The sequence below is a fragment of the Agelaius tricolor genome, unplaced genomic scaffold (genome assembly GCF_023055355.1).
Source record: "Agelaius tricolor isolate 1412-34295 unplaced genomic scaffold, bAgeTri1.0.p SCAF_2, whole genome shotgun sequence".
NCBI classification, from domain to species: Eukaryota; Metazoa; Chordata; class Aves; order Passeriformes; family Icteridae; genus Agelaius; species Agelaius tricolor.
This window is the reverse complement of record NW_027269262.1, coordinates 90839057-90864132: the sequence shown is the minus strand read 5'-3', so window position 1 is coordinate 90864132 and position 25076 is coordinate 90839057. Positions and strand designations below refer to the sequence as shown.

Below are 25076 nucleotides of genomic sequence, written 5' to 3'. Positions count from 1 at the left end.
TTCTCTCCTCTAGCAAGACATACAGGATTTAAGTACTAAGTGAGACTCAAGGATGAAATTCAAGTTTGCCCTGTAGCTACAATTGTGGTGTATCATGACACACAGTGCTCTTCAGTCATTGATCCCCATGTCCCCATCTGGTTGTCGGTGTAAATAATGCAAGGAACTGATTGGCAAAACTGAATAACCTGAGACAAGGTGGCAGAAAGAACACCCAGTGCCCTTCCTGGCTAAGCATTTGACCAAATTTTAAAGGAACTTTCCATATGGAAAGACTAGATTGTCTCAAAGAGAAAATCCTGCTGAGCCTGGACTGATTGAAAGCCACTACTTGTACTTTGATCAGCATCCAGATGTGGATTCAGCCCATAAAGCTAATCAAGTCCTGGGCTGTATCAAAACCAGCGTGGCCAAGAGGTGAAGGGAGGGGATTGTGCCTCTCTACTCCACTCTGGTGAGACCCCACCTGCAGTGCTGTGTCCAGCTCTGGGGTCCCACAGCACAGGAAGGATGTGGAACTGTTAGAGAGAGTCCAGAGGAGGCCACCAAGGCAACGGAAGGGATAGAGCAACTCTCTTACAAGGAAAGGTGGAGAGAATTGGGAGTGGGAGAGAATTGGGTTGAGGGAGTTTTTTCACTGGAAAAGTGAAGGCTTCAGGATGACCTATTTGTGGTCTTCAAGTACCTGAAGGGAGCCTTGAAGAAAGATGGAGAGGGACTTTGGACCAAGTGTGAGAACTATAGGTAACCAAGACAGCCAAAATCCAGAGCTGAAGTGTAAAGAATGGATTTATTCCATTACCACTCTGGCAGAATGGAGACATATGCATTGCTAAGTTTATTCCATCTTAGCAGGGGCAAAAATTGCTCAGGGTGACCTCAAAGCTCCTTATCTCTCCTTCTCCCAGCAGGGAGGCCCCAGCCTGTGAGGAATGCCTTTTAAGTTTTTTACAGCATTCTGTTGTCTTCTATAAAACTTCCATTTTTCAGGACAGACAGAAAACAACCCAAAGAAAACACAACATGTGAAATTTTCCACACTGCATATTCTTAGCATCCTCCAGCTGCAAGGTTATCTTTAGTGAAAACAACTCTGTTTTTCCCTTCTCATTAGATCTTCCACTTTCAACCTTTTTCTCGCCACACAAGGGGAGTGGCAGTAAAAGGGGAAATGGCTTCAAACTGGAAGAAAGTAGGTTCAAAATAGATATATGGAAGAAGTTCTTTACTGTGAGGTTGGTGAAACACTGGCACACAGGTTGCCCAGAGGAGCCTTGGATGCTCCATCCCTGGAAGTGTTCAAGGTCAAGTTGGATGAGGCTCAGAGCAACCTGGTCTAGTAGAAGGTGTCCCTGCCCATGGCAGGGGCGTGAATTTAGATGGTCTTGAAGGTCCCTTCCAACCCAAACCTTTCTATGACTCTATGAACATCCCGGGTGGCAAATCTGGAGCCATCCCAGAGAAAACCCCATGTGGGACTTCTGCAGAATCAACAAAGCTGAACACAAGTAAGATCTTTTTAGATGGTCTGTAGAAACTGTTCCTTTAGAAACAAAAATGATCAGGTAGGACAGCTTTTGTATTTGGTAAATTTTGTATACTCTTTAAGGTGCTCAGCATGAATAGAACATGCACTTGCTTGAGTGATGACACAGGGTGATGGACCAGGTGGATACAGGAATTCAGCAGAAAATGGTTTGGGGAAATGTTACCGAGTATCCTTAAAACTGCAAGGATCCTCACAGTGCAGATTATTGTCACCATCTGAGCCATGGCAAACTGTCTTGTTCAAAGTATTTGGTTTCCCAAGTGAGCATTACTTTATGCAAAGATTTTACAAAAATTTTTAGACATGGTTTTTGTTTTGTTTTTAGCAAACTTAATTCCTTGTAAATGACATGTTAGAGATGCATGCTGAGGGGTGAAGGTTGTTCCTTTTCCTAATCCTGCCTTTCTGGACATAAAATTCTGAGAATGCTGGTAACTTCTATGCCTTCATCTCAAGAAAACTGATACCACTACACCTCAACAAACAAAAAACCAACCAACCAACCAACCAACCAACCAAACAGACAAATTGATTTTGCTTGTTGACAGGTGCCTTCAGAGATTTAAAGTTTCATCCTTCACACCAGTAAAGTTCATGGTGTTTCCTATCACCAGAAGACAAGCTAAAGCAATTCCAGTCTCTGTGTGACTCAAATGAATTTAGCAAGGGTTTGAGAGGATGTTCAAGTTGCAGATATTTGGAGGAGTTTGCTGTCTGTCTCATGCAAGGAGTAGTGCTGCTCAGCAGAAGAAAGTAAAATGTGTGCTAGTCCAGATCAGTCAGCAGAGTGCAAGAGCAACCAGGGGGTTATTGTATAATAATTTCACTTTTTTTTTTCTTTTTCTTGATCTGTAGGGTGTACCTGGAAATCCAGGGGAAAGAGGACCTCCTGGAAAACCTGTAAGTAACTTCACTTCTGTACTACATCTTCCTTTTAACTCAGTTTCCACCTGTACACCTCACCTCAGAAGTGAACTTGGGTGCTTTTCTACTGTTGTTTTTCCCAGTAGAACAGTAGAAAAAAGACTAAAAGCCACTAAAGACTAAAGCTTTAGTGAAGGCTTTGGAATGGTATGAGAACAACTGGATATTATGCATGTAAATAAAAGCCAAAATTTTAAAGGCACTTCCTTAGCACCACTGTACAGTACCAGCAAGAACTCATCTCAGGTTCCAATGAAAAGCATTGGTAGGGTAGGGTGGGAAGTACAAGTTTGGCCCAGTGAATCCTAGACAGGATAAGGAAAACCAGTGAGAATCCAAGAACATGTTCAGGAAAAATTCTTATGTCTTGATGCCTCTTAAAATTGCCTGAAGTAATGAATTTCTCATTCCACAGGGTTCCCCACCCCTGCTTACTCCAGAGGACATAAATCTCCTGGTAAAGGTAATCAGCCTTTAATGAGGGTGGGAGTTTATGTCTCTGTTTGATTCAGACCTAATGTGATGGGAAAGTGTCTGAACTGCAAGTGCAAAAGGTGTCTTTAAACACTCTTTCAAAGCTCAAGACTTGTAAGTCTCCTGCTTGCACTGGCATTGGGACACGAGCTCACAGTAGAGATGAAAATCCCTTCCCCAGCAGTGAAATGACCTAAAAAGTTCTCTATAACATCTCCAAGACTTTCTCAGCTCTTTCTGAAGCATGCATTCCAAGGAGAGATAAGCATTATCAATTTACATTATCTAAACCAGAAAATGGAAACCATTTTAATAAAATGCTGGATTTTTTCACATACACCTTCAACAGTGACGTTGTGGGTGCAAATTTAGTTTGCATTTGAATCTAAAAGGATGCAGGTAATTAACCCCAGAAGTACTTGTGATTCAAAAGTGATCATCTGTCTGCCTTTACTCTCCATGTAGAGAATTTTGTGATAAATTAGTCAGTCTTTGATAGGTGCTGACTGAAAAATCTCTATAGATTTACATGGGTTGAGTTGTGAGTTTTTTAAGCTGTCTTAAACCTGGCAAGAAATCTTTTCTTATTGATTGAAATAAACTAAAAAATTACCTTCTCTTACCAACAACATTAACCAAAGGGCCCTTTTAAGATTGCTGCTGTGAAATTACTCTTCTTTGAAGAGCTGTCTTTGTTTTGTGGACCCCAGTATTGTTCTGGAGGTTTCACTGTAAAGTGTTGCTTGGGACTTCTGATCTGGACAAGAGCAAGAGACTCAGTCTTGGGTAAAGGATGTCACTTTGATGTTCCTTCCTTTGCTTCTATTATGGTTAAACACATTTGTGCATTTTTTCTGCTTGGTATTTTTTCACTCCATGCTTGGTACAGAAAGCAGCACCTTGAAATCTCAGATAAAATTGGGGCTCTGCTGTTATGGGTGTTTCTCAAGCACTTACATTGTAAGTAGATAAATGTGGATGTAGGCACTGAGACTCAGAAGGACAATTTACCCCACAGTTTTGCAGCAGATTATTGACAGAGTTGGGTGTTGTAGCAGGGGCTCCTGACTCTCCACCTGATGATGTGTTTTGTATTATGCTCTTACGGGCAGGATTCCCCCTTTACAGAAGGGAGTCTGCTTTTGAAATGGAAATTTCATAGATGGATTCAATCTCCTGAGGATAGCTGGAATGTAAAGATTGCTGAGACCATGCTTCAAAGATGTTTGGAAGGAGGGAGGTAGTGATTCTCCCTGATAAAATTTGGCCAGGACACTGTGACATTCACTTGGTCTTCACAAACTTCCTTGGATGAGTTGTCCTTAGCCAAGGTGGCTGCTGAATAATTTCTCCTGCAGAACCCTTTCTGACATTGTGCTGCACCTGATTTTTCCCTAGAAACCTGCCATCTAAGCAGTAACACAGATCTTTCAGCCTGGAGCAAAGATTTCTAGTGGTCTTGTAGATTCAAATCAAAGTTTTTCTTGATAGTCTTTCTAGTCTCCCTGACCTCCCCATCAGGAAGAGCTTTTCCTTGGTTTCCTGATCCTGGGTGACCAATCAGGACCTAGAACTGATAGGAAACTTCCCATGGGAGCAGGTGTGAGCTCAGCTGCTGACCCTCACTCTGCTTCACACTGCCCTCATTGGTTCTTTAAGCCAAATTCACCCCAATCCTAGGGTAAAACAGCAAAGGTTTAAGAATTACACCAGCACCACAGTGCTGCATTCATAGTGGGTGTCCACAGGGTCTGCTAAGTGCCTGCAGCCTATTGCTGATGTGTTTTCCCATGTTCTCTCCCAGGATGTGTGCAGTGAGTGCCCTCCTGGCCCACCAGGACTGCCAGGCATCCCAGGTTTCAAAGGGGATAGAGGTCTGCGAGGACCACCAGGGAGAGATGGCCAGGATGGGAAACCGGTAAGAGAGCTGAGGGAGTCACCATGCCTGCATCTGCTGGGACCTTGTTTTTCTGTTACTATGGTCGATGGTTTCTCTGTAAGATGATTAATTTTTTTTCATCAACAACCTGGTGAATCCTTCTTAGAGGCCTGTGGATTCAATGAACTAAACTAGTGTTTACCTGTACCTCTTGTGCATTGCAGGGGATTGCTGGTCCCAGAGGTCCTCCAGGCCCACCTGGGCTCGATGGCCCAAAGGTTGGTTGGTTTTCTTCCCTTGTCTGATGAAAGCTTATTTGTGACTAATTAGTCACACTAACTATTTTGGGAGCAGGTTACCCAAAGAAGTTGTGAATGCCTCATCTCTGGAAGTGTTAAAGGCTAAGTTGGATGGGGTTTTGAACAGCTTGGTTTAGTGAAAGGTGTCCCTGCCCATGGCATGAGGGATTGTTTCACTTTAGCAGTGTCTTCTGCCATCCCTTTATTCACACACAGACAGGCAGACACATCTAAAGGGCCTGATTCTTGGTGTTGAATTTCATTACATTGATGAATAGACTTGAGAGTAAGTTTCAACTCAAATTAGGTGAGAAAGAAATTAAAGCCTCAGCAGTAGCCACCATGCCTGTACCTCCCCCTTTTGAATCTGATGTCCTGGAATCACTTAAATTAAGGCTGCAATGGGCTGCTAGGCTCCAAACACACCATCTGCCCTGGTGGTCTTACCCAACAACTCCAAGTATTTCCTGAAATAGACAGGAAAAACTTCTTTTAGCTATATGGTGCTGCTTCATGGTCTAGGACATAGGTGACCATAAAACTTCCATTGTTTGAAGTATTTCAATAATGTCACATCTCAAGCATTTCTCATAAAGAGAGCTGCCTCCAGTCTGCTCACAATGCCAGTGCCTGGCCACAGTTAAAACCTGTACAACTGCCTAATGTGAAATAAATCAAAACAAATCAATGAGGGAGAGGTAAGGTGATTTAATGATCGGCCACAGTTTCCTCCAGGCATCCTTTCACTACTGACGTACTGTCTAAAATAGCTCCTGCTATTTTAACATCTTTGTATTTGCACTTGTTAGAGTGCAGGGCAAGCTAATAGAGTTTCATGAAATAATTGCATATCTTGCAATTAAAAGTGTGGTGGGGAGAGCAGCACAATCTCGAAAGTAAACACAGAGTTGATCAAAATGAAAGTATGTTCCAGGATAAAATTTACAAGAGAATTAGTAACCCATAAAGCCAATAACTGGCAGAAATGCCAAGCAATCTGAGACATACCCCGTCTGCTGCTTTCCTATATTTCTTAAGGAAGCAGAGATTTAGGCAGAAAAATGGATTGACAGGTGAAATAACAGGATAAATTTCAAACTATACATGTGCATAAAGTAAAATCAAGTAACTGATAAGTAGTCTAACTTGAATTCAATAAAAAAAGTTATTTAAAAAAATAAAAAGTATTTGAAGACCTTTGAGAAGGAGCAATCACAAGGTCAGTCTTTGTGACTCTTTTCTGCATGTCTTAGGAGGATCCTTGCAGTGGAAGACCCAAATTGCTCTGCACTTTTGACTTTGTGGTATATTGTCCTTACCAAGCTATTAGGTCCTGCTCTGAAAGAAGAGCAGTAGAACTGCAGATCTTAGCTCATGAACAGCTTCATTCCTTCTGGCCATATGAATTTGAGCTCTTTTATTAATAAATTGCAACCCTCTTTCTCCCCTTTGTCTCCTAGCTCTCATGCAGCAAACCAGTGTATTATTTCCATGGCCAGCAATTCATTATTGCTGTCTGCATTGTTCACACCTTGCTCACCTTTACTTCAGTAATTTTCAGTGTCTTGTCTCATGTACCAAGCACTGGTAATGCACACATGCACATTTGAGCTTTCTGTCTCTGCCTGTGTCTCTAGAATAGAAAGAGAAGGAGGGGAGCACTTTCTGAGCATGAATTTTCTGGCTGCATCTTAGAAATGCTGGTTTTATTGTCCCTGAAGAGTGTGGGCACCTTTGTTGGGCCAGATGATTCTTTATCAAGATGTGATTTAGTGAAGTGCCTAATAACCTGCCTGGTCTTTAAGGATGTGTAATTCCTCTTTATGCTTATGATAATAAAACATTAAAAACCAGCTATGCTGGCTCTGCTCAGAGGCCATTTTCCACATATATTCCTGGCTCCAGCAGTGGTAGTGAAAGTCTGGAGAAGAATTTAAGAGGAGGGCAAGGAGGGCTCAGTCCTGATTCTTGAGTTTTATTCTTGAATGTCCAAGTGCTTTATGAGAGAGGTCAAAAAGCTGTCACAACACTGAATCTCATTGACTTTCATTGGCTCTTTTTTTTATTACCAGGGTGCTAAAGGAGACCGTGGCATGACTGGGGAAGTAGGAGAAAAAGGTGAACAGGTAAAAACAGAGTGTGCTTTCCAGCAGTGCTGTCACTGTGATTGGTCCTTCCTCAGTAACTCCTGTGATGCCTGTACAAGAGCATCCTTCTCAGAGGCACAGGAGGAAGATGGGAGCTCTTCATCACTGACAAACCACAAATGGGCTCTGTCAAAGAGTGAACCATAGCTCTACAGATTCCATCCTCATCTCCAATAAAAACCTCCCAGTACCATCTGTTTCCTCACCTCTGGACTGAATGCATTACATTCTCTACATTACCTAACCCTTACTCATTTCCTTGGATAATCCCTAGATGATTTCCAGGAGTTCAGGTGTCTATGGAGTGAAAAAGCCAGTGTCTCTATTTGTCTTAGATGGTGAATGTAAGGAGGACCTCTTTTAGGAGGGACTGAGAGGCCACAGGAAAGATGAGAATGGTTTAAATTAGAGTAAACTTTCATAGTTAATTTTGCCAAGAGCTGAGTCACTGGTTCAAGGTGCAAATCAGCACCTCTTCAATGACATTTTTAGGACATTTTAAACAGGCTTGGTTTCCCAACTGACCTCCTGTCTTGTGCAATTCCACAATATCTGCTCTCATCTGCCATTAGCACAGACTAAAATGTGCATGGGAAGAAGTACACCTGAAATTTAACTATGTTATTTTTTGAAATGCATGCTTTGAAAACCAAGGTTTCACTTTAAAAAGCCTTTATTCTATTATAACCAGCTCTCTGTGAATTGACTCATGTTGGTGTTACTTCATAATAATCACCAGTTAACTTTTATAAAAGTAGATATGTGACTAATGCATAAGGAAAGGCTCTGATTTCATTCCACAGGGCCACCCTGGAATGCCTGGCTTCTCAGGGGCTCCTGGAAACCCTGGTCCACCTGTAAGTTCCTCTGTTGCAAAGATGTTCCTGTAGTTTCTTGCTGATAAAGGGTGTTGCAAGCTCCATGTGGTGGAAAGGACCATTCCCATCTGTCTGTGCAGTGAATTTGCATTTTCCAGTGGGTTCCTCATGATCCCCTGAGTGTGATAGAGTTCCCCACTCATGGTAATTGCTATTTAATACATTGGCCACTTTCCACTGATTGCTTCAACTCATTCTGTAAATTGTTGCTAAGCTTCAGTTGCTCTCTTTATACAACACAAAGATGATGATTAAAACTCTTCCATGGGGACTATTTAGTGCATGTATAGGTGCTTTCCTGTATGTGGGGTAAGTTGTTAGTCTAGAACTAGCAGATCTGAGAGCATTTTAGCTCTCAATTTTGCACAGTGGTATGACACTGGATTTTCTCCAGTTTTCATATTGTGTGAGTTACTTTTGAATTAAAAGGCCTTTTACATGTCCCTCTCCATACAGTCCTCATTCTTAGATTCTGCTCTGTCCATGAATAAAATTATGCTTCTTTGTATTTAAAAATGGGTGATAGTGCAGGATCAGGGCTGAGATCACTTGGCTCTCCTGCTGGCTCTCCTGCTTTACTCCCTTCAAGTTTGGGGATTTTTTCTGAGTCAAGGACTTTTCTCTCCAAACCACCTTTCATTGCCCAGAGTCATCACAGCTCATATTGCTGCTTACAGTGCAGTTTGGCTCTGCTGTGCTGAGGGTGTACCACCTTCATCTCTTCTGGGGATCAGCACAACCTGAATTCACATTGCACTGACTAAATGACAGGACATACCAGAAAGGGGGATTAGATTAAAATTCTATATTCAGATGGTATCAGTGCCTAAAGGATGCTGGGTGCTTTGCTGCTGTGACAGCACATGAACTTGCTTTGTGGGTGATTTGAGCTCCCATGAGCATTATTTTAGGAGAAGTTAATAACAGACACATTTGCTGTGTCTCTATTAACCTAATACTGCTACAACTACAGAGCTGAACCAGTGGGATTAAAACACTAAATTGTCCTATGAGACCTCCTGAACAGATTCACAGCAAAAGGAAAAGTAAAACTGAGCCTGTCAAAACAGAGCAAAATGTGATGTCCCCTATACAATTTTGTTCTTCAGCTTTTGCTGACTTTTCCCTCTGTCTGCATTGACTTGTGGCTCCAGGAGTTTGCCTGCCACAGTGTGTGCTTCATAATTTCTGTTCTCCCATAATTGCTGTTCTTCAGAGTTATTTTTGTCATGACTGGCTTTTTCCTATTTGTCCCCTGTTTTCAGGAGGAAAAGCCAAGACCAAACTCAAATATCTGACTATTTCTGGCTTTGGAGGCTGATTGAGTGCAGAGGTTGGCACTGCTTTTCAGTGATGGATGAAGAAATGGAATGAATGTTAAGCTGAGTGATTAAAGAAAGCTCCAGAGTTGCCAGCTATGTGTTAACAAACATATAAAATGCATTAATCATTCACATTGTTTCTGCTTTATTTTGTTTAGGGATCAGATGGGGCACCTGGACCAATAGGACCAGCAGGAAACCCAGGAGACATGGTAAGCTCTAAGCTCTGTGCTTCACTGCTGGCTTCACTTGGGTTTAGGTCTGTGAAGTAAAGCTGAGCTGGCATCCATGTAATATCCTTTGAAGGGTCTCCAGAATATTCAGCCTGCAAGTAGAACCTCCACAAATACCCACAGGTTACTGTTCTAGCACTTTTTTTACTCACCAAATGAAATTCCCAGTTAGCCAGAGGATAGTCCAGCCCATGGGACCTCTGTGGAGGTTTTTGTACCTCTTGTCTGTCTGTCCTTGCTATTAACATCTCTTAGCCTCCAGAACAGGATTTCTAAATCTGTTAGGATGCTTCATGACCTAAAGCTAATACCTGAACTCTGTGTGGGAATTATCAAAATATAATCAGTAACCTGTTAAAGGATGTCAAAGGCAGACTGGTGACATGCTGGAGCCTGGCACTATTTCCTGGCACCACCAAAAATACCAGGTATAACTTTAGAGAAGCCCATGAAGAACTTTGGCATTGCTGTTTCATTTTAAGGGTTTTCAGATGCTACTTTATGGCAATGCATCAGAAACCCCTGGGAAAGACAGGTAATCTGATTGATGCTAATTTCAGTTTGAAAAGTTGAAAATGAACCTTCCCTAAAGAATACTCCCTATTGAGTTGGAACAGTTTAAAACTGTGTAATTCCATTATGGATTTCTAGAGCAAGGTTTCCTAAGGGACAAGGTGCCTTTTGCAGAGCCATTTCACAACCTGAACTTCATCATAAGTAAACAGTGATGGTCCTTCTGATGGCTGTTATGAAATAGAGAGCATTCTCAGAGAGGCCAGATGAAATGAACAGGCTGGCTGAAATTCCATTTCAAATTGATGATAAGGTTGTGACACTGTGAAAGACCTGGAGTGATATTGTCCAATCCTGTGGAGTAAGGGGATTTTTTGGGAAGGTCAGCAAGGCACTTCTGGTAACTATTCATTTAAAAGGTATAAAATACACATCTGCTTCCTGGCAGGGCACCTCATCCAGAAAGTTAAGGATGAAATATTAAATATAATTAAGCCTCAGAAAAAAAAAAAAAAAAAAAAAAAACAACTATTTTTTTCAGAGGTTTCTCAATTTGTAAGAACTCAATGATAATAGTGATTTTTTTTTTTATGTTTAAAGACAGCCATCCATTCTAAACTAGAAGGAGTTCAGGAAAACCTCATAGACTGTGTGACATGGGCTACAAGACCACCTTCTCACAGTTGTCCCATCAGACTCTACATGTGATAAATCTTCATCTGATAGAAGCCTCTGAGGAACTTGCCTGACCCTCAGTGTTTGTTCTTTCTTTCCAGGGCAAAGATGGTCCCCCAGGTCCACAGGGCCCACCAGGGCTGCCTGGACTTCCAGTGAGTGTGATTAAGCTCCTTCTAATTCAGTACATTAAATTATTCATGCACACATAGGTATGTAAAACAAAGAGGTGACACTTCTGAGGTGCTTTGAGAACCATGCATGGTCTGTAGCAGTGTCTGTCATGCTGATGCAATGTCCTTGTTCCAAGACAGTATTTGTTTTGTTCCGGAATCTGCATTTGATCACTTTAAAGCAAAGTGTTAATAACAATGTGAATCAGGACTGTTCATTGCCTGTCTTCTCATTGGAAGAAATACTCTTATACAGAGCACAGAAATCAAGTTATAACTCCAGTGTAAGGGCACAGGGATTCAGGGACTGGGACATTGACTTTATCTGAATCCAGTAAAAATTATTCCTTTGCACTGACTCAGGTTCAAGTGCACCTTGGGCATAGACTTCTCTCTTCTGGAAAATGTAACAGTACAACATTTTGGGATTTTTTTTAATCTGTCATAAGGATAGAGGCAGAGATAATTCTACTGTAAAGTAGCCTACCTGAAGATAATGGCATTATAATGATTTATAACAGTTGGTTTTAGAATCCTGATTTAAGATTGTTGGCCTGCTCATCTTGCTGGAAAGGGAAATATTGCCATATTGGAAAGGGAGTGAGGTTATGCCATTACAGGGTGTAGCAGGGAGACATTTATGACTGAGCTATAGAAGTACGGAGGGTTTTGGAGATTTAGGCAAACATAAGTACGTCATGATGAGCAGACTTCTCACTCTGACAAAACCCCCACCAATCATCCTTGTCAATTTTACTCTGTTTTGCATTTCATTTAACAGGGCATTGCTGGGAATGATGGCAAAGATGGCAAACCAGGATCTCTGGGGGAGCCGGTAATGTAATTTAAAACTGTTTTGCTCAGTCAATCAGAAGCTGCATCCAGTTGTTGTTTTTGAAGCTGCCTATCTATGGACTCCTTAGGGGGAACAAGGAGCCTGTTTGCACATCTGTTTTTAACACCAGAAGAATTGTATTGTCTTGAGCGATTTATAGGCATGACACATGAGCAATCTTGAAAAGAAACTGTGTTCTTTTACTTTTACAACTACCATAAATACACTAAAACTTAGTGACTCCACTTTTACAGCTGTCTTAAACACTGCAGAGAAAGAAGGTTGTCTTGTAACATTAAGCCTAGTGATCCATCCTTTTGATAGAAGTTTATGGGGCATAAAAAGTTTAGAGGAGGAGTCTTTAAAGAAGCTGTTTGCTGGATTGCTCTGAGACAGTTCTGTTGCCCAGAATTAGAGTTTATATTTGATTTCTCTTCTTAGTCTATTACTTGCATTTGCTGAGGGAAAAAAGCTGAGCCACGAAGTTGTCAACTAAAAGGCAATGTTAGTGTGTCACATTAAAAGGCAACTGTGTGTGTTACATGAAGAGTGTGCATCAAGTATCAGGCATTGCCAGCCTCTTTCTGTGACTTGCCAAATGGGACTTGGTGGTTCTGGGAACAGCCAAGTTCCCAGGCATTAGGACAACTGCTAAGTAGAGGAGTGCTTGTCACAGAAGCTGCAGGTAGTTTGTGTTTGCACCAACCATCCCATTTCTGTGTGCAGATGCTGATTTTGCATGTGCTGATTAGGTATTGGTGCAGTTCTGACACTGCAACCATAAACCAGTCCCGAGGTGTGAGGTGCCTCAGTAGCTCAGAGTGCAGGTGAGAGTGCAGCTCAAGGTGTGTTTGGGAAGGTCTGGCCCTGCTGCTCTCCCTGCAAACTCAGACTCTGCTGGACAAGCCCTGGGCACTCACAGCTCTCAGTGATGTTCTGTCTGAGGGAGGGGAGTGGGAGGTTTCCAGCAGCAGTGAGATGGACCTGGGGCTCTCTCTAACACGAGCATTATTGTTTCCCACAGGGAAAGCCTGGAGAACAAGGGCTCCCAGGCCGGGAGGGTGCCAGAGGATTGCCGGTGGGTGCTGCTCTGAAGGGTTCCATCCACTCAGCCTCCTGTACTGCAGTCAGGGGGCATTTCTTGGGCACATGAGGTGCTTTACAGATGGAAACATATAACCTGGCATTGTGACTAAATAAAATATGTAGATAAGCAACAACAATAGAACACAGACATTTCTGAATCATTCACATTGGAGAAGAGTAAATCCCTTATCTAGAAATTAAGGCATGTGACCTCATGACACCCCTCCACCAGAAGTCACAGCTGTAGCCCTTGTGTTCTGTTACAGGTCCTCTGAAAGGGTGGGGACAGTACAGTTTAGGGTTAAATAATGTATGGGCTGGACACACCAGGGATACACAGAGCACAACCTTGGTTTTACAGCTTAAGAAGCCATGGAAAACTTTTCCTGTGATGTGGCCCTGCCTAATTGCTCCCTGGGACACAGCTGCTCCATGCTGACCAGTCCCTAGTAACTTTTGGCAAAACTGGAAAGATTATTAAATGAACATTCAACCTAGAGTTTTCTTAGTCTTTCCTGCATCAGGGTGATGGATAATTATTGATTTCATTCCCTTGTGTAGGGTTTCAAAGGACAGAGAGGAGACACAGGTCCCCCAGGTCCCCGGGTAAGTAAGAGGTACCTCGTGCACAATCCTTTGGAGAAAGATTGTGGGAATTGAAATTGCCTTTTCTGAGGCAGTAGATAAAAATGATGACAGTGTTTCATGTGGCTGATGACAGTGTTTTCAACTATGGGCCACATCTATGGCACAGAAATGACAGCAGCTGTCTTCATTCCCTCTGCTGAACTTTTGATTCCAGGGAAGGTGAGGCAGCTGGTAGAACTGAATCCTCTGATGCTCCCTTTCAGATACTCCTTTGTGAATAAGTCTCAGGGATGCCTCCATGCCACATCCTTGTGGTTAAAATGCTGGCAAAGTGAGGACCCCTACTGCACTTGTTGGACAAGCACTAGCTCTCCTCCACAAATGCTGAACAAGTGTAAAATAAGTTCAAGTACAAAACTTACAGAAAAGTGAACAGAAATGTCCCTTTGGCTTAGTTTCCTGTGGGTCATAAAACCCAAACCTCAAGTCCTGCATGAAAATTTGTTCTCCACTCTGTTTGGAGCTCCTTGGTGTAAAAGGGAGAATACAAAACTGAATATTCTTCCACCTAATCCTGCCTTTTTTACAGGGAAATAAAATTCTCTGCTTTCAGAAGCTGGTGTGAAAAATCCAGTGCTGGAGATCCTCATCTCTTCCTCATTATGATAACTTCTGTATCATGAATGTGTTGGTGATTTTCAGTGCCTGCAGAAGCAGTAGCAAATAATTTGCTGGAAAGCAGAGCACTGCCTTGTGCATCACTTACAGGAGATGTTTCTGAGATATTTTTATAAGCTGCATGTCATATAAGATGAACGAGGCTCTTGCTGGCTTTAAAAAAATTTTCACTGAGCTCAGTCACACATTGCAGAAACCCCATACCTCTTACAGTGGTGATACTGGTCTGAATTTGACCTTGAGCTGATCTCTTCCCTTTTTGCTGAATTGCAGGGGGAGCCAGGTGTGATGGGTCCTGCTGGTCGTGAGGGGCCACCAGGGAAGGATGTAAGTGCACCATTTTGAGCAGAAATGAATCTCCTTCTCCCTGACAAATGAAAATTTTAATTCACAGTGACCCTGACCTGAAACAGCTGCAGAAATTCCAATAAAGGGTGAATTACTGCAGGGTATGATTTGTGCAAAGATCATTAGGGGAAACAAAGAATTAGAGGGCCTTTGTCACTGCTCAGCTGCTGGCACTAAAATGTCAGCTATATCTTTGGATAAGCAGAGAAAGCAGCCTTGTGTGAAACCCAGGCTGTGCTTGGTAGCCATGGACCTGTCTTCTGGCACCCATCTCTGAGCAGAGCTCTGCTCTGCAGGTCCCACCAGGCCAGGCCCAATCACGCTTCCTCTGCCACAGCTGCACCTGACTGACTGTGTCGCTCCACTGAAGTCTGGGAAATACCTATGGAATAAGTTGCTGCTGCTCAGAGGAAAAGAAAGATGGTACAAACAGTTCCTCTAGCATGATTAAGTGTCAAGTGCAGTCATATAACAGAGTCCTGGGAGGGAGCAGCTGACGTGGGATCCTGCAGCAGCTGCCGAGCAATGTTCCGAGCTGCTGATGGGCCACTGCCATGGGACCTGGAGAAGTGGCTTCTCATTTGCACCCCTTTGTGTCACTGGAAGCTGGTGTGCTGAAAATGGTACCCTACAAAGCAAAATGTAGGGCAGACCAAAAGGAACCACTCAGAGGAGATGCAGGCAGCTCTGAAGCCTTCCTGGAAAGAGAATAGGCTCAATTCTTGAGAAATTCTCAATTCTTGAGAAATTTCAGAGAATCTCTGTCCCTAAGAAATACATCTTTAAGATAATCTGATCATAACCTGATAGAAATGCTTTCTGCTTGTAATCAGGTTGCATTTAGTGGTAGGTGTTTAAAATTCAAAGGGTTGATCTTCCTCATAAATAACTGAAAGGGGGCAGTGAGATTCCTTTAATCCTGTTTTCCCTAATATGTGAACAGTGTAGTTTATCAGGAATATTTTATAATGTTTGTTACTTGCCTCCATGTCAGCTCTTTCTCAATTACCAGAATACTTTTCTTCCTTTCAGGGTGATCCTGGTCCCATAGGACCACAGGGGCCTCGAGGACTCCGAGGGCAGCCGGTGAGTTCTCTCTCCTGACAAGCCTTTTCTAGAGGTCCATAATAGTTCATAGAATGGTTTGGAGGGAACATTAAAGATAATGTAGTTCTAACCCCTTGCCCTGGAAAGGGATGCCACCCACTAAACCAGCTTGCTCAGACCCCCATCCAGACTGACCTTGAAAACTTCCAGGGATGGGATGTTGTGTGTGGTGGGAATGTTCTGCAGTCCAGAACTCTGGCTTGAAAGAAGAGAGTTTAGGAAGATTCAGACAATCTTTGATTAAAACACTTTGCCTTTCAGAAAGACAAATAAGAATAATATTGCTAGAAACTGATGAAGACTTATAATAGTGCAAAGGACTGATGGTAGCTGACTCAGTGGGAAGAACAATTCAATGGATTCTGTCAGGATGCAGAGTCAGAAATACTCATATTTCAGTCCTGCCTCTGGAATCCCACTCACTTCTCACATGGTCTCAGTTTTCAAAGGTAGACACTCACTGTGGGTGCCCAGGCTGAGTTTTGTGGGGACTATTCACCTGTACTATTTTATTATAGCTTCAGTGGAGAAACAGAAATCTAGTTGACATTTCAAAAAGTCTCATTTGGCATGGCTCAGAAATTACTTTTATTAATTTCACAGGGTGTAAAATTCTGTCTTAGAAATTAATCCTTATCAAATCTGAATCGATATCTCTGTTGCTGAACCAAGGCACATCTTTAGTGTGTTGCAATGAGTGAGTTCCTTTCCTTCTTGGAAGACCTGGTAGTGAAACAGATTCCACAGCATGATCGGGGGGGAAAATGCTGACTCAGAAATGCCAGGAGTTGGAGCAGCAGGTCCCTCCAAGCTGGGGGGGTTGGGGTTTAGATTAGACTGCAAGAACATAAGGAGACCTCCTGTGTCTACCTCATAATTGATCTCATTACTCCAGTACTGCTGGCATCACTCACTATTGTGTCATGCCCTTGCACAACACTAGCAGTGAGTAAAAATATTTGAAGATGGAAATTATCATAACTTCAGGCCACATTCTTCTTTTCATACTTGTATGTTGGAGGGCAATGTGTCAGTTTCTCTTGTTCTTCCTTTTCTTTGTTTATTATCCAAAAAGAAGTGTGAGGCATAATTTTGAATATTGACAATACAAGAGCTGGTCTTTATAGTCAACTCCAGTAACGGGAAAGACTCTGAGTGTTGAGTTGAGAGGAGTGTAAAACTTCATCTCACCAAAGTTTGTGGATGATTAGCTCAGCTGCTTTCTCAAGGAACAATGAGAAACAGGTCCTTTTAAAGGATCATTTCGCTCATTCTGAGTTGTCTGGTGTCAGGTATCTATCAAATGTTTGAACAAGTGTTTCTCTCCATTACCCAAAAAAGGGGAAGCCTGAGATGATTTAAAAGAGTCTTATCTGAACAGTGGTGACCTGGAGCAGCCAGAGGAGGTGGATCTGTCCACCCAGAAGGATACTGCATATGGTAAGGACAAGGGTGCAGGAAAGGAGAAGTGCTGGTTTGGTCCTCCTCAGGCCTGTGGATTTGGGTCCATGTATTGATTTTTTTCCTGAGATCAGCCATGCAATCAGGGATGCAGAAGCTGTGAGGTCAGTTGGAAATAAGATACTTCACAGTCTGTCAGGAGAAGAGACTGAACAATGCTAAAGAAATCGCTGCTGGTGTAGGCATAGCTGAATATTTCTAGTTTTAGCATGCATTACATCACTAACCTTTTTTTCTTTTGACACAGGGCAAAAATGGAGTGCCTGGATCTGCAGGAGAACCTGGCCCAGCTGGTATCCCAGTAAGTAACACAAAGGGAGACTGCTGCAGCCAGGAGAGGTGACTGATGAAGTGTAGGTAGAGTGGATTAGTGTAACTGGTTACTATCCCTGAGGTTTCTATGTCTGAAGATGGCTGATCTGAAAATCAGTAGCTGGCCACAATTTTGAAGGGTGTTTGGCTACATTCCTGGAATTGAGATGCTAGCTGGGTCATCACTTTTCCCAGTGAAAGTTAAGTGTTCACAGCAAATGGAAATGATTGATTGCCTAGCATGGAAAAAAGATTGGCATGCCTCATCTTCACCAGTAGATTTAATTTTGCCAAGCAGAGAGCATGCAGCCAGCAGAGAGTTGTCACAAGGAAGGAGAGGGCCTCGGGGAGTTGGCAGGCTGCCATTGAGGAATAGTGGTAGCAGAAAAATCCTCACAGGCACTTGAGGGAAGAGCAGACAGCAGGCAGTAAACCAGGATCAGGAAGCATAATGAAACTCCCCTGAGGCCATCCTGTGAGGAAGAACAGCTTGGAAATGAGGAGCTGTAAGAAGGACAGTGGTTTGGTTGGTTTTTTTTGTGTTTTTTTCCTCTGCTCTGCTGCTGAAAATTGTCCAGAATTCAGCAAATCTATGCAAACATTCCTTTGTGCCCAGTAGCATCTATCACAATGCAGAGCTCTTCCCTCTCTTTGCCCATGGAGACAGTACAGCTTGCTGGACTGTGGGATTAACAGCAAAACAAAGGCAGAGCAGGAGGAATGTGAAAAGCTGCAGCAGGACTTCACTCTTTGTGACCCTTGCAAAGTCATAAAGCCACCCCAGCCTCACCACAGACTTGTGCCCTGATCAAGCATCTGCAGGGATGTCTCAGAGAAGCAAACACCACAGAATCACAGAATCACCAGGTTGGAAGAGATCTACAAGATCATTGACTCCAACCCATGCTCTGACACCTCAACTAAACCAAGGCACTGAGTGCTACATCCAGTCTACACATCCAGGGATGGTGACTCCAACCCCTCCCTGGGCAGACAATTCCAGTACTTTATCACTCCTTCCATAAAATAATTTTTCCTAATATTTAACCTATATTTCCTTTGGCGCAGCTTGAGACTGTGTCCTCTCTTCTGTCAGTTGCTGCCTGGAGAAAGACCAACCCCCTTTCAGGAAATTGGTTTCAGACTAGAACCACCTTTCAGGAAGTTGTAGAGGGTGATAAGATCACCTCTGAGTCTCCTTTTCTCCAGGCTAAGCACCCCTAGCTCCCTCAGTCATTCCTCAACAGGATTTGTGTTCCAAGCCCCTCACCAGCCTTGTCACCCTTCTCTGGAAGTGCTCAAGCATCTCAACATCCTTCCTAAACTGAGGGACCAGAACTGGACATTACCTTTCTGTGTGGGAAGGTGGGACAGGGTGCTGCAGTCTGAGAGCCCTTCTGCATCAAAAAACAAATGCCACAGGCTTTTTGTCCTTGACATAAGCTCTTCTTACCTTCCTGAGACTGCTGCCATTGCTTCTTGCCCTGTGGATCCTTGCTCTTTCCTTTTCCTTATTTTCTTCTTTTTGTTGCACCTACCCCTGTTCCCAATTCCTATCACTGCTTTTTTTACCTTCTGTGTCTTTATCAGGTCACTGTGGCTTTGGGATGCCTTGTGAATGCCAAGTGGGGATTATTATTTTAATCATCCTAGTGTTATACAGTACCTATAGGATGTGACCCAGGGACTCACAGGCAGCTTCCTGCACAAACAGCACCACAGCAGCCTTTGCTCCAGAGGATTTAGAGTCCAAAAATAACAGAGATTGAAAAAGGATAAAGTCAGATGGATGAGGAAGGGGAAATGATGCGACAGTGTTGGTCAGCAGAACAGACAGTCATCTCATCATTATCATTCTCTGTCATTAAAATGAATCCTCTCCTTTTCATAAAGGTTATTATGGGAAGTGTCTCCTTGTGCTGTACATAAATCCATTTATTTTGAAATGCATTAATTTCCTTCACAGTGTGGTGTGACAATCCAATATTTTATATTTCTATTTTGAAAAAAAGGAAGGTGAGGAAGGTTATCATGGCAATAAGGATTTTTTTTTCTACTTTCACCATTCCTGACTTGAAATCACAAGGTAAAACCTGCCAGGAGCCTTTTCCTTTTACATTTGCTGTTTGACAGTGCCCATCACAGTTCACACTTGCTCATGCTTAAGCCCACACACAACAACACAATCCAGCCCCTGAAATCTTCAGGGCAAGTTACACACCCCAAATCCATGTGCTTTGTGCCTGACAGGCTCATTGGTGCTCACTTTGCATGAGTTTTACTCTAAGAAGAAAAAGGGCTGTGTTCTGAACCAAAATTAGTGGACAAAGTTCTGAAAGTAAAGGTTAAACTAAGAGTTAAAACCACATCAGAAGTGTGCACAAAACAGTTCTGTATCATGAACTGTCACTTCAACTGCCCTGATCTGCAAGGAAAAAGGGACAGTTTGACAGAATATCACAAGAGATAAGTGAAAGAGACATAAATTGAACCTGGAAATAAAGGCAAAAGAGAAGCCCTGTAGCTGTCTGTTGGTTGTATTCTTGGATTTGAGCAGTATGACCACCTGCAATGTTTCCCTGTCATCCCCCATCACAGTTCTCAACACCCCTTTATAAACCATGTGACACCACAACAGCCCTGGAACACACCTCCTGCCCCTGCCATAATTGTCCCTTTTCATCTTCTCCCAGGGACCCTGCATAGCTTATTGATAAGGCAACCACAATACCTGCAACCTGCTTTTTTAAAATACTTTTTTCTTCCTTGTCAGTTTTGGGAGTCCTGCTGCTAAAATGAAATTTCCCAGTTCCAGTGTATCTGTACATGAATGCTCTGGGAAAGAGGTGTTGGGGAAAGGTCTGCTAGTGTCTGTCTCATTTCTGTCCTAAGGGTCCCAAAGGAAATAAAGGAGAAACAGGCAGCCCAGGACTCCCTGGCTTTATAGGACCCCGAGGACCACCTGTGAGTATGTCTGGGGATGGATTAGATCCTCTCTTTACCTGATTTTAAAGGTTAGACAGGAAGATGGGACATGGTCATCTTCAGTTAGGTTTAAAAAAAAAGCATAAGGAGGATATCTAGCAAATCCAGAAACCATATAATTTTACTTCCAAAGGAAACTGAACTGCAAAAATAGCATTTTTCATATGGATGAGCAACCATAATCTCATGTATGGAGCTGGTACCTGCCAGTCAGCCCTGATAATGTGTGCATTGATCAGACTGCTTCAATAGGCTTCTTAATACAGGTATGGGGTATTTAAGTTCTCAGACTACACCTCTGCATAAACCTTAGATGGGCTAAATAGGGAAATTGTGAGTGCTGATAATAATACAGGTATATCTGATATTTGCTATTCTGAGGGAAATTCCTTTGTTGCCAGCAACAGAGGTACATTGCAATTAAAACATTCATATATCTCCCAAAGTGATCTAAAATAATAAATAATAAACCTGTACTCATGACATTATCACAGCCTCAGAATTCAGTCTCTTTGCAAGGTGAGTAAAAGATGTTAAATTCCCCTAGAGGGATGGAAAAAGTGAACGCTAGGTAATTTTTTTATTTCTAGATTTGTTGTGACAAAAATTTATAATTTAAAATATTTTGTATGTCTCTAGCAGAGCTGAATCTTCCTCAGGATGGTTCTTTTTTTCCTTCTGTATTTTTTAATATTTAATTTTAAAACTTGAAAAGGAGCTTTTGGATGCAAAGAGAAGAAAGAAATACTTCTCTGGACAATTAATTTTAAGCAGCAAACGTGGTGGCCATTTAAACTGAAGTGAGCCTAAGGAAAACTCAAGTGAGTTTAATGCAGCCTAATTTGGATCACACATCTCTGATTAGTTCCATTCCTCATGGAGACGTGTATGGATGCTGATACAGGTGAAGATATTATGTTTTCAGGGGAAAATACCATGTTATAGATATGATCATGTGTGTTGGCTGCAAACAGACTTAGAAAGATTATTTTTTCTGTACATGATATGGGAAAGTGTCCAGAATTTCAGCAACAACTAGTTTAATGTTCATTTTGCTTTACCAGTTAAGGACTGCAATGATTTTTTTCCACTGAAATACTAAAATGGAAACTATATTGTCTAAATATGACATTATAAATGCAAAAAATATTTAAATAGATATGTATAAATAATTCCACAAGGGTACTTATTCAAAATAAGATTATTGAATATAGTTCTGAAAGACAGGTGAGCACTTAAGCTTAAAATTCCTTAAACCTCTGTATGTGTTTTTCCAGCTGGTGTAATACAAGATGGTACTTCTACTGACAAAATTTACTTCACTTACATCTTCAGACACTTATGGGTATAATGCTGGTGCTCCTTAAGTTAAACAAGACCATATAAAGTGTATGAAGCTTTGGGAATTGTTGGTAAGAAAAAGGAAAAAAATGTATTGAATGCAGGAACACATTTCCAGTGAAACATCTGTCCTCAGCTGGTTTGTTAGAAATTACTTCCTGTTATTTATGTTTACATGGGATGCAAGTTCACTAAAAAATGCTTTCCAAATAGCAGGATGTGTCTGTCCAGGAATGGCCAGTAGCAGTAGGATAAGGATAAATCATGCAAACCTGCTGCTGTGTTGTTAACACAAAGCAACACTTATGGGTATTAGGCAGAGCCTTTCTTCCAGCTCCTCCAGTGTGATGCTAAATTCACTTTCTGTGTGTCTTAGGGAGAACCAGGAGAGAAAGGTCCTCCTGGAAAAGAGGTAAGTTAAATTCACAGTTGTTTCAATATAAGACTGGTGTCACAGGGAAAAAATCATCAAGGGTATTACTGGGGTTGCAAGAAATTGGGGTTTTTTCATAGCATGGTTTGGGTTGGAACGGATCTTAAATATCATCTATTTCCACCCACCTTGCCAGGGGCAGAGACACCTTCCACTAGACCAGGTTGCTCAGAACCCCATTCAACTGATTTTGAACCACTCCAGAGATGGGATGTTCACAACTTCTCTGGACAACCTGTTCCAGTGCCTCACCACCCTCACAGTGAAAAATTTTTATCAAATATCACTCTTTCTGCTTGTGAAGCCATTTACCTCTTGTCCTATCACTACAGTCCCTGAAAAAAAAGTTTGTTTTTCTTATAAACCCCTTTTTAGTACTGAAAGGGACTCGAAGGCTCCTCCAGAACCTTCTCTCCTTCAGGCTGAGCAACCCCAGCTCTCTCAGCCTGAATCCACAGGAGAGGTGCTCCAGCCCTTTGGGCATCTTTGTGGTCTCATTTGAACTTGCTCTAACAGGTTCATGGCCTTGTTTATATTCTGGCACCACAGCTGGACACAGCATCCCAGGTGGGGTCTCACCAAAGGGGAGTGAAGGGAGAAAATCACCCTCCTCAACCTGCTTGTCATGTGGTTGGGGTGGGGGTTTTTGTTGTGTTTTTTGTTTGTTTGGGGTTTTTTGTTTGTTTGATTTTTGGGTTTTGTTTTGGTTTATTTTTCCTTTAATTGTTAATAACTGAGAGCAAAAGAGAAAGCTCTCAGGAAACTGTGGGGTTGTCATGGAAATAAATTTTCCTGGGGTCACAGGAATCATTACAAAGGCATATGTTTCATTATTTACTCTTATTATGGATGGTTCTTTTATGCTTACCTTTATTTTCTTGCAGGGCACACCAGGGAAACAGGGTGCAATTGGCTCCAAAGGAGAGAAGGTAAGTTGGAGAACATTACCAGTTATTTCATTATGATGAAATAAAGAGAGGTATTCTGAGTTGGGGCCTGGGGGCAGAGGTCATTCAAAAGTGAAGCCAGTGCTTCTCAGTCTTCCAGGTCTCTTTAATCATTCTCCATTAGAACAATTTGTGATTCATTTGTAGTGCACCAGATGTTGCACTCAGCAACTTTGCCAGCTCAGCTGTGAGTGTTTCTCTGTGTTTGGAAATCAGAAGTTTGCTTCTTATTTTGTGGTGGTAATGTCCTTCTCTTCACTTAGGGAGAACCTGGCATCAAAGGTGAAAAAGGCCTTCGAGGAGAAAAGGGTCCTCCAGGTGATCCCGGGATACCTGGCCACAAGGGCCATCCAGGACTGATGGGTCCCCATGGACCTCCAGGAGACACTGGGCAAGTTGGACCTCCTGGTCCTCCAGGGCAGCCAGGATTTCCAGGACCAAGGGTAAGGTTGCCAGAAAAAGGCTTTGTACAGTAATTTTGCTGCCACAGGGATCAGAAAAGTGCCTCAGAGTACATTGAGGATGACAGAAACTGGAGCAGGAGCATGTTTTAATGGGGAGGCAGTGCTTTTAGCTCTTAATACCCATAAAGGGGAGCTGTGTCAGGGATCAGGGAATCATGGAATCATAGAGTGGTTTGGGTTAGAAGAAACCTTGAAGACCATCAGTTCCACTCCCCCTGCTATGGATGGGGACACTTTCCACTAGACCAGGTTGCTCCAAGCTGTGTCCAGCCCAGCCTCAGACGCTTCCATGGATGGAAGTTAGGAAAGGCTTATGTGGGTGTTGACTTGCACTTGAGGGGAGCCAAATAATCCAGACTCATAGTCAGTGTGGCCAGTTGCTGACACCTTTTACCCCTAAATGCCTAAATCCGGTCCTGTGATGTTGGCTGTGGCACTGGAGTGTAAAAAAAGATTCTTTCTATGAGGGCAATAATGTGTAGCAGTTCATACAGAGGACCAACACCTTCTTCTGCTGCTGGTTGTTACGAGAGGAAAAATGCTGAGCCGTGGAAAGGTCACTGCTCTATTCCTGGAAGTCCTGTAGTCAGCTCATCAGAATTCATGAAATACTATTTTTGTTTAATATTCTCCCTCTTTTTTTTTTTTCCTCCCCCTGCTGGGAAACAGTCTCACTACTGAGAATGCCTGAGGGTGGTTTATGTTGCAGAATGAGAAAAACTACCAACAGCAGTGAAGCCACTGTGCCTATCCTGAGAACGAATTGGAGATCATCTCTGAGGAGAATAAACAGAGAATAATCTCTGATGTAAAAACTGACTAAATTTTAGACAAAGCATTTCTTTTTGTTTGAAATCAAGTGATGATTATGGAAACTTAATTTAACTAATGGGGTTAAAACTTGAAAAGATAATTTTTAAGTCTTTAAAGTATGCTCTGCAATTATGTTTACTTAGTGGGATATACACTAAGAGCCATCAAAAATGCTTAGTACTTAATGATAAAATTGTTTCTTTTGTCACCAGTGACACATCTTTTTCTCATGCAAAATTTGTGTCAGGAAGGAGGCGGTAAATGGACCAATTCTGTATTTATCAGCAATGCTATTGATTAAAATTGAAATGTCACTTAGCTATTTAATAAGATATCATTTTTTAATGAAGAATAACTTCTGATTCAGAAGAGCTCACTAGGTTTTCATAAACATAGAGAACACAAACTGCATCCTTGTATGTTAAAAGAGTAAGTGTGAGGGAAAAGCAACACTTTTGCAAACAGTTGATGCACAAAAGAATGCAGTCTTTAGGTTGACCAGAAGTATTTTCAAAACTGACAGAAATGCAAAAAATTATTTTAGCCAAAAAAAAATGAAAAGTATATTTTGAGTGGAACATCTCACTTTCTGATTTTTAAAAGAAAATACTT

The 25076-nt window shown here is 42.1% G+C and overlaps 1 protein-coding gene across 2 annotated transcripts in view; it reads left to right on the top strand.

The window, feature by feature from the left end:
- COL22A1 (collagen type XXII alpha 1 chain) overlaps positions 1-25076 on the top strand; it is a 241495-nt gene that overhangs the window by 199518 nt on the left and 16901 nt on the right. For both annotated transcript variants that reach the window (XM_071421854.1, XM_071421855.1), the window contains 18 exons: positions 2405-2449; positions 2889-2936; positions 4752-4865; positions 5051-5104; positions 7198-7251; positions 8076-8129; positions 9631-9684; positions 10995-11048; positions 11848-11901; positions 12926-12979; positions 13549-13593; positions 14527-14580; positions 15634-15687; positions 17417-17470; positions 20374-20445; positions 22184-22219; positions 23125-23169; positions 23451-23630. In XM_071421854.1, coding sequence (XP_071277955.1) covers positions 2405-2449; positions 2889-2936; positions 4752-4865; positions 5051-5104; positions 7198-7251; positions 8076-8129; positions 9631-9684; positions 10995-11048; positions 11848-11901; positions 12926-12979; positions 13549-13593; positions 14527-14580; positions 15634-15687; positions 17417-17470; positions 20374-20445; positions 22184-22219; positions 23125-23169; positions 23451-23630 — 1125 coding nt within the window. The remainder of the gene's footprint in view (positions 1-2404; positions 2450-2888; positions 2937-4751; positions 4866-5050; positions 5105-7197; positions 7252-8075; positions 8130-9630; positions 9685-10994; positions 11049-11847; positions 11902-12925; positions 12980-13548; positions 13594-14526; positions 14581-15633; positions 15688-17416; positions 17471-20373; positions 20446-22183; positions 22220-23124; positions 23170-23450; positions 23631-25076) is intronic.